This window comes from Amblyomma mixtum, chromosome 10 (genome assembly GCF_055824585.1).
Source record: "Amblyomma mixtum isolate Tamu chromosome 10, ASM5582458v1, whole genome shotgun sequence".
Lineage (NCBI taxonomy): Eukaryota > Metazoa > Arthropoda > Arachnida > Ixodida > Ixodidae > Amblyomma > Amblyomma mixtum.
This window is the reverse complement of record NC_143021.1, coordinates 158,792,528-158,803,338: the sequence shown is the minus strand read 5'-3', so window position 1 is coordinate 158,803,338 and position 10,811 is coordinate 158,792,528. Positions and strand designations below refer to the sequence as shown.

Sequence of the window (10,811 nt, the reverse complement as noted above, 5' to 3'; positions counted from 1 at the left end):
TTGAAAAACACCCTACAGAACACACTTCAGAAAAAAAAAACACACTTCAGAACAAAATGCTGCTTATTTTTTCTTTGAAGATAACATAATCTGAGATGTGAACAATGTTGTCAGGAAGACTATTCCAATAATTTATTTATTTATTTTTATTTATTGAATACTGCGGACATGCTGTATGTCCAAGCAGGAGAGGGAAATACATACAGGAGGGAAAAGCAAAACAGGTGCGATAGTAACGAACGATATAAATACAAGAAAACAAGCAACGCAAAAGTACAATTGAGAACGCGGTTACAGCACAGCTACTAAACCAGCAGTGAAAATCAAGAATGATTACAAAACAACGGAGAGTTGCACGGGGCAGGGCTGATGAGTTGAATGCAGTGGTCCTTCCTGAAAGGCGCTTAAAACTGAGGTGATTATGCAATCGCTTTAAAATGTAGTTAACAGATAATTTTAGGTTCTTTATACTGGTGCACTCTTTTAAGAACAACACGCATGAGGACAGTTTTTCAAAAAGCAACAATAATGATTGTAGTCAGTAGCTATTGAGCTCATTCAACCATTCTCTTTTAACATGCAAAAAAGTGTAACCTTCATTCTTTCGGCAAACACACCAACCATCAGCATTTTATTACAGGTGTAAGCGGAGAAATAATGTAAGAGTTGGGTGTCCTCAAATGAAGAACGTTAATTTCACAGCTACCCCGTGAACATCTGCCTTCATTGCGTACACAGTGGATGCTACATTTTCATAAATTCTCCTGTGTTGCATCGAAAGATCCATAAGCCAGGCTACAAACAAAATCTCACAAAAATAGCCATGCTCCGAAACACAAAACTTTTATCTAGAGTTAGAGACGGGAAGCACTTGTCTCTCCAGCCTTCTTATCTGCTGAAATGTCGACAGTGTTCTGCCGGCTTTTCTTCGACCAACTTCCGCTGCCTCTGAGCCCACCGAAGGCCAGTTTGTCGAGTGCACTGGTTGGAGCTTCGCACGCCAGGTAAGCCAGGTAGGAAAGTAGGAAACTCCAAACAAAAACCGAGAAAAAAAGGGACACCTGAAACGGGATGCGCGGTACGTTGTTATTTTGCCAAAGAATTTTTGCAAAGAATTCATCCCCTCATACTTCCGCTGGGCTTTGTTACGATTCATTGTTTTCACCAGCGTACTTTGCTTATCAGTGCCAGCGCGCGACCGTGCCATGTCAAGTTCCGCGAGCGATTTTTCTCCCAAATTGCTGACAAGGCACAAGCGGATTGTGATCGCGATCTAGCCAGGCCGTTTCAGCAACTCTCAGTAAAGTTCGGGTTCGTTTAGAAGGGTCATTACGAATGTTCTCTATAGCGTTAAAAAAACTGATTCGATTAAGAACATTGCTTTAACGATTACTTGAAGACTTTGCATCGATTCGCTTCTGCCAGACTTCTAACGGTTCTATCAATGCGTTGGCACATTGACGATTTGAGTGCACAAGCGCGAATATAAAAGATAAAAAATTAATTCTTCTGATCGTCTTCAGTTACAAAAATAACATTTCTAAACATTGTTCCAAAAATGGTGCCCAAAGTTCACGCCCTTAGATCTTATCACACAAATCTCCAGGACTGGAGAGAATTGCTTCTTTTCTGTTACATTGCAGGCCTCAATTATTTCTAGGATCGCACATAGGACAGTTGGTGCCGCTTTTTACACAACGAAACCACCGAGGCTACAACAGATGCAAATAAAGAAGGGAGAAACCCTTTGCGCACATCTAAGGTATGTTTAGAAATAAAACGCTTCTAAGGAATACTGGGGCAACTTTATTTGACATGGAATTTTGTGTGAGGAAAACTCGGTTCTGAGGCTTTTTCTGCTCGTGTCGATGCTTGTTCGGCAGCAGAAGACGCCATTGTTGCTGAGAAAATCGAGTTTAAAAAATCGCTTCCCCGCATCCTTTCAAACTTGTGAGGCCTACACTACTCCATGATCACCGTTTCGAAGTGAATGTGCAGTACAGCTTAGCCTCCGGGTTCCGAGTTCAAAAGCTGTGTCGACGCACCACAGGTTACTTACGGAAGCGGCCCTAGGTGGCGATAGGCGTATTTGATTTCTTATCGGTTTTACACTTTTTCTCGCTTATCAAAGCTGCATTATCAACGAAAGCAGCCTCTTGCTAGGTTTAGGCTTATCGGGGTTTAGCGTCCCAAAGCGACTCAGGCTCTTAGGGACGCCGTAGTGAGGGGCTCCGGAAATTTCGACCACCTGGGGATCTTTAACGAGCACTGGCATCGCACAGTACACGGGCCTCTATAATTTCTCCTCTTATCGAAAATCTACTGCCGCGGCTGGGATCGAACAGCCTCTTTCTATTGCGCCACCGCGGTGGCTCAGTGGTTATGGTGCTCGGCTGCTGACCCGAAAGACGCGGGTTCGATCCCGGTCGCGGCGGCTGGAATTTCTTTGGAGGCGAAATTCTAGAGGCCCGTGTGCTGTGCGATGTCAGTGCACGTTAAAGAACCACAGGTGGTCGAAATTTCCGGAGCCCTCCACTACGGCGTCTCTCATAGCCTTTGGGACGTTAAACCCCATAAAACCAAAACCAATCTTTCTATTGCAATGCGATTAGCTATGGGTACATGCATACTCCAGTTTCTCCTCAGCGATCCCTTAGCTTGTTTTTTATGGCTTCCACGTGGCTTAACGTCCTAAAGCAAGTTGGGCTATGAGGGACACCGTAGTTTCGAGGTCCGCATAATTTCGACCACCTGGGGTTCTTAACGGAACGCTGATATATCGCAGTACACGGGCCAACAGCATTTCGCCTCCATCGAAATGCAACCGCTGCGGCCGGGTTCGAACCCGTGTATTTCGGGACAGCAGCCGTGCACCATAACTAGTGAGCCACCGCGGCGGGCGGTACTTTAACTTACATGTTCAAAAAAAGAGAGACAGCCATTGAAAAAACGAAGTGTAAACTTTCCCGCCCTCCAAACAAACAAACAAAAAAAAAAGCTGACACTGCTACCCTGAAAGCGATATTTTTTTTTTTCCGTGGTAAAAGCACACCAAGCCGACCGATAGACTGAAGCCCCTCACTTTCAAGTATTTCATTTACCTGATCGCACTTGCGGTAAGCGAATGCTCGCGTTACACAAGCGAGCGAACATCTGTACGAGACAACATGCTTCCTTGCTGCGGGGCCTCACTTGGTCGTGCATTGTCAGACACAGTGGGGAGCTTCGGTCGCGTCTATATACACCTCAGCTGTCCTTTCACAGGTGGTCTCTCTAAGAGCGCGTCGGCTATGTGCGGGCGTATACCTGATTGAAGTGCGAATAATATATTCGCTCCCTGGATGAGTACAGCACAAGTCCGATGAATGGCACATGAATGAGGTAGACACCGAATGACAGCTTGCTCAGCGGCACAAACACGTTGCTGGAGAGGAACCTGCTGAGGTGGCCTGCGAAAAAATAAAACCGACATATATTGTACTTCAAGTGGGCAAAAAATAAAAATAACAAGGCCATGAACGACTGGAATATGCAAAGCTTAGATAGGTATACCTTAACCATTCTGTCAACCTAATCTGGCTTTACCATCCATTACATAATGCAGTCTTACCGCCTCTGCCCGTGGAACAGGCCAGCGTGATCCAGGCTAGGGAGATGCACCACAGAAAGCGGTCAAAAAAGGCAGCCAGCAGGGTTCCAGCCATCGACGTAGGATGCGGGCTCTTGTACCAGGAGAACTTCATGAAGACAGAGCACAGCATACTGCTCGCAGTGACGCACCAGCCGGTTAGCTGCACGGCCTGGCAACACAAAGATGCGAAACCAATGAAGAGTGCACGTCCCAGAGAAACTGTACGGTGTGAGTTTGCTGTGCACCGAAGAAATTACCAGCGCTGAACTGATTAGGCTGATAGCGTACAAGGTGATGGAATCTGAAGGTGATCCATAAGCGTAATGATATTAAAGTGCCCTAATTCTGTATCTTGTAGCAAAACACTTATAGGCATGTGCTTAGTGCTGCACCGTCATTTTCTTTTTATAGTTAGCGACGATGACGCCAGTGCAAATTTCCTTACTCTCTTGTGTAGATAGCAAAGCGATAGTTTGCGAAACGCGGCACACTGTACCATCCACGGCTACATTCTGCCGCTTGCCGAGGCGGTCAATTACCGCCTGGCAAAAAGCCGCAAATCTAGAAAACGGACTCGCCTGTAAGTCAGCACGGCAGGCCGATGAAAGGTTACAATACAATAAGAATAGAAAATAGCCTGATTTCAATGCGACTGCCTGCTTTTTTGTGGGAAAAGTTAATAGAGCAGGGTTCACTGGCGGATAATGTGACAGAAGGCTAGGTTAAATACACAATTAAACATTATCCTTTTAAATGGTGGTAAAAAAATGTAATTTACTGCTTATTCCTCATTGCTTAATGCACGTTCGCGCGCCTTATCAACATTGATGTCTACGATGCGCAGCCCTGGGGTAGGCTGCTGCTTATTTTTTCAACAGAAAGCTTTTTAGGCGCTGCATTATTTCAGCACGCCAATAATTTTCCCTTTGTATTTCGCCTTAAATATATCCGAAAATTTCATGATGAAGTATATATACTGTTTCGGATGCACTGCAAATGAAAATGTTTGCGTTTACAGAGGACACGGCTGTTTATAGACCGACGTCGTAAAGTTCGCTCATTGCCAGCCGCCGCGCTGGGCCTCGCCTGGTTGGAGGCTAGGCCTATGACCGGCAGCGCACCTACCCCAACAGCCATGGAGGTGCAAGCGCCGGGCGACAACCTCGACCCTGAAACGTCCAGACCCAGTGAGTGGACCGCAGTAGTCCGCGCATACCAGGCTCGAGAACCAAGCCCGAAAACTCTGGTTGTACCCCCCCCCCCCCCCCCCCAAAGAGCCGTGTCCGCCGTCGGTGCTCAGGCCGAGGCTGCCCCTGCGCCCTTTAAATCGACGTACCGTGCACAACAGCAACAGCTGCGCGTGTCGCACGCAGTCTCGCAGCGAAGTAAACACCTTGCTTCACTCCCGCCCGCACTATACGGGTAGTTTTTCGACCGAGAGGCGGGCTCGCTTTGAACGGAGCCCTGGCGCAGCCCCTTATGCAAGCCCTGCAAGATACCGCCGATGGCCCGGACCTAGGGGACTTTCACCTCCGGTCCACCCTACGAACAACACATTCACCTTCGCTACCCCCCAGGAGACAACCGCCCTGCACCTCGTCCAACTCAAGGAAGTGGTACTCCAAGGGACCAGTTACCCTGTGGCCGCCTACATCGCACCGCCGCCCGCAGCTGTACGTGGAGTCATCTCGCAGGCCTACCTGGTGGAAACCCAGGAGCAGAAGCTACGGGACCTCCAGACACGCAACCCGGACGCTGATATTATCGCAGCACGCAGAATGGGGAGGACCCTCTCAATATTAATCACTTTGCGCACGGACCGCTCCCTCATACCATACGCTACATGAGTCGCCGACCGGGCCGCAGATATGACGTCTGCCCCGACCCCAAGACTGGTGTCTGCACGCGGTGCGGGGACAAGCATGACCCGTAAGCTGTCCGTTCCTGCATCCCGATCTGCATTCTCTGCGGGGGCGAGCACCTCACGGGTACCGGCTCATGCAAGGCAAGACATCCAACTCCGAAACAAAGCAGCCCACCGCCACAGAAGACTAAGCCCTTTAGCGAGAAGCACTTTCCTCCGCTGCAAACGACCCTTCCCACTACCTCTACGTGGGCCTCCAAGGCCGCCAGGTCTCATACCTCGACCTCCCATGACCAGGAAGTGACTGCTCTGCGGGAAGAGGTAAGGCAGCTCAAGGAAGCCATCTCTACCTCCACCCCCGCTGTACCCCCAACTCATCCACCCCCATCCTCTCCACCCACCTCGCCACCTGTCCAACCTCCTTCGAAAAAGAGAAGGCCTGATGAGAGGCCACCACAACCCACAGACTTGGAAGCTAAACTTCAGGACTTCGCCGAAAACTTAGAAGCCAGGCTCACAGAGCGCATTACTGCACAGGTCACCGTACAGTGCCAAATTTTTATTGAAACTACCATTACTCGTTTAATGGATACTGTCATCACTCGCATCATGGCCAAGGTAGAGGAGCGTTTACCTCACCGTATTCCTAGCCTCTCACCGGCCTCTCCTCTCACAGTGCCACCCCCCACACCCCTCCTTCGCCCCTCCACCCTACAGCATGGCTCCTCCGACGGACCATAATCCTTTACAGATTATTCAACGGAACTGCAGGGGCTTTTGGCGTAAGCGCGATCCTCTGCAGCAAATTATCGCTACGTCGTCATCCATACCAGACATCGTCGCAATTCAGGGCGCAAACGTTTGAAAACAACTTCCCGGATACGCTCTTATTCCCTCGGACTCTACTGATCTTCCTCGGGTGGTCACATACGTCTGTAACTCTTTGCATTGCATGAAAGACACAATTACCACACCTATCGCTCACACCTTCATCCAAATTTTGCCTCCAAACCCTGCACAATCTCCCTTGTTCGTTCTTACTGCTAACTTCTACCACGACAGCCCGTTAATCTACTCCTCCACTCCTCAAATCCTCGACGCAATTGGCTGGATCAAATCCCCTACTCATTACCGGTGACTTCAACTGCGCCCACGTGGACTGGGCCTATCGGCGCACAAACCACAGAGGCACAGTTCTCTGCAATGAAATGATGGTGCTACACTTGTCCATCTTTAATGATTTTAGCCTGCCTACGCGCATTGGTAACAGTGTTACTACCGATACCACCCCATAGCCCACGCTTGGAAGAAATGTGGCCCACCTGCAGTGGGAAGAACGCAAAACACACTAGGCAGCGACCACCACCTAATTCGCATAACACTAAACTATCGCCGCCCTCAGCGCAAATTTACCGTTAGACAAACTAATTTGGACAAGCTGCGAAAATTTCGCCAGGAACATGTACAGTTAACACAGGTACCCTTCGACCTAGACACCTGGACTACCCAGTTACAGGAGGACATTCGCCAACATACCCAAACCCTAGACACTTCCCCAGACACCCTCGTAATTGACAGTAAGCTCGCGCACCTCCTTCAAGCTCAAGACGCATAACACACAGGTGGAAAACTCAAAAACACAATAGGAAACTAAAACTCAATCTCGCACAGCCTCAGACCCCAATAGAACACCACAGTGCCACTCTTTGCAAAGCTAACTGAAATGAGATTTGTGACAGCCTCCGCGGCAATATCTCCACAACCCGTGCCTGGCACCTCTGACACATGCTAGACACCACGCAATCTAAAACCCAGACGCGCCTTAGCATTCGCCGCCTTACTCATAACCACAGACAGGACACGAACGCCTTCCTCGCGCAGGTGAAATCAACATACACCACCCCAGGTGACCCTTGCAAGCACGCCGAGCGCACGGGTCCACCTCAACCCCAGCTTGACGCCCCTATTACAGAGGTGGAATTTCGGACAGCCCTTCTGAAATTACGCAATACTGCACCCGGGGAAGATCAAATTACCAATGCTTCCATCCGAAACCTTGACGATGCCTCCGTATCTCATGTAGGTACCCACTTTAACGAGTGCTGGAAGTCAGATACCCTCCCTGCCACCTGGAAGCATGGAAAAATCGTATTTATTCCTAAACCTCACAAACCCATCAACATAGAGAATATCAGACCAATTTCTCTGACATCTTGTTTCGGAGAGGCCTTCGAACTCTTGCCCGACTAACCACGCACATGGAAGACAACCACCTTTTCCCGCACAGCATGGTGGGCGTTCGTGCGCATCTATCTGCACAGGATGCCCTACTACAAATTACACATGACGTGCTTGATGACACGATCCCCCACCTCACTAAAGCCATTCTGGCAGTTGACCTCACAAAGGCATTTGACAGCATTCGACACGATGCCATTTTGCGAGAACTGCAGGCACTACAGGTAGGCTCAAATACCTACAACTACGTTCGTGCCTTTCTCTCGGGCCGCACTGCCTCCCTGCACATAGCTGAGCTGAGCACACCACCTTATACACTCGGCGAGCTTGGAACCCCCTAAGGCGCGGTCCTCTCCCCCTTCTCTTTAATATTGCTTTCATCCCCCTAGCTCATAAACTCGCTCTCATCCCACACCTAAGGCATACCTTGCACGCTGATGATATTACCGCATGGACCACTTATGGATCTGATGAAGAAATTGAGGAAACTCTTCAATTAGCAGCTGACACCATCTCCGCTCACGCGTCATCTATGGGGCTCAAATGCTCCCCCTCTAAATCCGCGCTTCTCCTCATAAGACCGAAATCTGCCGCTAACTCGCCCATTCAAATCGCTTTACAAGGAAGCCCTATCCCGTTACCCCCACCCTCCGTATCCTTCGCCTTTACTTGCAGGATTCCGGACGCAACGATCATACCCTCAAAACACTCACATCCTCCACGCAATCCATGTTACAACTCCTACTCCGCGTATCCTCCCTGCACAAAGACGAAGCGGACAGCATGAAAGCAGTGCATGCATTTACACTTAGCCGCATTATATACGCCACCCCATATCTTAAGCTGAACCGCATGGAAACAGAGCGAGTGACCTAGCAACCAAGGCAGCCTTAAGCCTACCTCGCAGCACTAGCACAGCCAAACTCCTTGAACTAGGCATGCATAACACCATTCAGGAACTAGTACACGCGCACCTTCAGACACAGTATCTAAGACTTGCCGCGAGCGCAGCTGGCAGGCATATCCTCGCTTCCCTTCGTATCAACATTCCCGCTAATCAGACATCCCTTATAGCAATTATTCGACATACCCCCCTCATTGTGAAACCCCTTCCTGAGAACGTTCATCCCCAGTGCCACATCCCTCGCCGCACTGCTCGCGCTAAGGTCCTTCACAAGTATTACGGCCAAGCACAGGACGCCTTTTGGGTAGACGCCGCATGCACAACGCATGAAGCTGTAGCAGTTGGTTGCCATCCAGCCCTACCACAGCCCCTCATACACCGCCTTCCCTCGGGCTCTACGCCTGAGGAGGCAGAGGAAACCGCCATCGCCCTAGCCCTTGTACATTCCAATGCAAACTACATCTTTAGCGACTCCAAAACGGCTCTGTCCAACTTCGCGAGAGGAAGGATTCACGCCCCTGCATGGGAGTTGTCGAACACCCCCGCCAAAAACTTACCACGCCTGGTAGAGATCCTGTGGGTGCCGGCTCATTCTGGGAATCCAGGAAACGAGGCTCCCGATAAATTTGCCCGAGGATTGATTTGCCGGGCTCAGGACGGCCTCGGTCCAGGCTTCTCGAGAGAACGGGCATGCACCTTTGCAGATCTCACGCAAATGACCCGCTTGGACCGTCGGACTTACCGTCCTCCACATCCCTCCCTTACCCACTCCCAACAGATCCTCTGGAGACGCCTCCAGACCCGCTCTCTCTCATCTCCTCAGCTGCTATCTCACTACTGTGGCACCTCCCCTGCATGCTCCCTGTGCGGCGACCCTCACGCCACACTCTCCTACATCCTTTTCGGCTGCCCTGCTGATCCTGCCCCGCAGGGACAGCCCGCGTTATCAAGTTGGGAGGACTGGGAGGTCATGCTCTCGTCTCTGGACCCGCCATCGCAGCTTGCTGCGGTGATTCGGAGTGCCGACGTCATGAACAAACACCACATGAACTTTCCTACGTATAGTGGGACCATGCGGTGGTCCAGGGACTCAAGGAGGGTCAATACACTTGCCATAATAAAGTTTTTTTTTTCTCTCTCTCTCTCTCAGAGGCAGCGCGCCTCTGAATCGCATTCTGGCGATTGTGCAGTCTCTTAATCCAATGGCCCACAAAGCCAATGTGATTGCTCCGCCCCTAGTTCGAAACCAAGTCGCGGCCGCAAAGTGTTTCATTCTAGCTCTGCGCTCCGAGGCTTCATGCCTAGACAAGATGGCTTTTTCGCTAGAGAAGCACTTTGTGCTAGGGAACTAAAATGGCTGTCTACGCGAGCAACATCACGGTTATTACTGAGTTCATCGGGCCGCAGCTTACGTTAAGTTCAGGCAGCAGAGTTTATTACACGTTCACCAAAGATAGAACACAGCGTATGTCGTCTTCGGATGATTTTTGCTCTTGCGCAGCGATGCTCGAACATTATTTTCAGGGTAAATCCCCTTTCTAGATTTTTTGAAACAAAAACATTCTTCACAGTACAGCAGGACTGAAAAGTTAGTAGAGCTAAGCCGTCCGACTAAGCGCATTAATCACAATTTTAAAATAGTCAGAACAAGCTCATTACGTCACTGGAGATCCCACAGACACTGAATATGAGGCCCTCGGTTAAATGCAAACTAAGTAAGCAGCTCTTACAGAATGAGAAAACATGAAAAAATTGTACAGAACAACAAGTTCATAAATTGTACTTAAGTTGTATAACTGAGTAAATGAAACTGAAAAGTTCTTGAATTTTAACTCTACCTAGAGGATTTCTAGGCCAGTTGGTTTCGCACCTTCATCGTTGTGGCGTCGCGCCTAGATAGCGACAGCCAAAAATTCACAGGGACTTTGCAGCCGTGGTAGTGATTGCGGCGCTAGACCGCTGGCGGAATGAGGACTAGAAATAGTGAGGTAAGTGACACCGGCCCACCTTTTTGAAATTGCAAAGAGCGCGATCCGCTACCGCGAGTCGCCACAGCGCGTGCGCAAAACGAGCTGAGGGCGCGAGATGGCGCCATGTCAGCTGGGTCTGCGCCAATCAGCGCGCGTGTAGCGGCGCCCGCGGAAGCCAGCAAATCGCAGATGGCGCAGTGCCGC

The 10,811-nt window shown here is 49.8% G+C and overlaps 1 protein-coding gene across 1 annotated transcript in view; it reads right to left on the bottom strand.

The window, feature by feature from the left end:
* Positions 1–854: 854 nt before the first annotated feature.
* LOC149327494 (nose resistant to fluoxetine protein 6-like) overlaps positions 855–10,811 on the bottom strand; it is a 61,371-nt gene continuing 51,414 nt past the window's right edge. Inside the window, exons 13-15 of the mRNA XM_089564898.1 lie at positions 3,611–3,800; positions 3,307–3,449; positions 855–1,061 (exon numbers count right to left, since the gene is read on the bottom strand). Of these exons, the coding sequence (XP_089421024.1) occupies positions 855–1,061; positions 3,307–3,449; positions 3,611–3,800 (540 nt within the window). The remainder of the gene's footprint in view (positions 1,062–3,306; positions 3,450–3,610; positions 3,801–10,811) is intronic.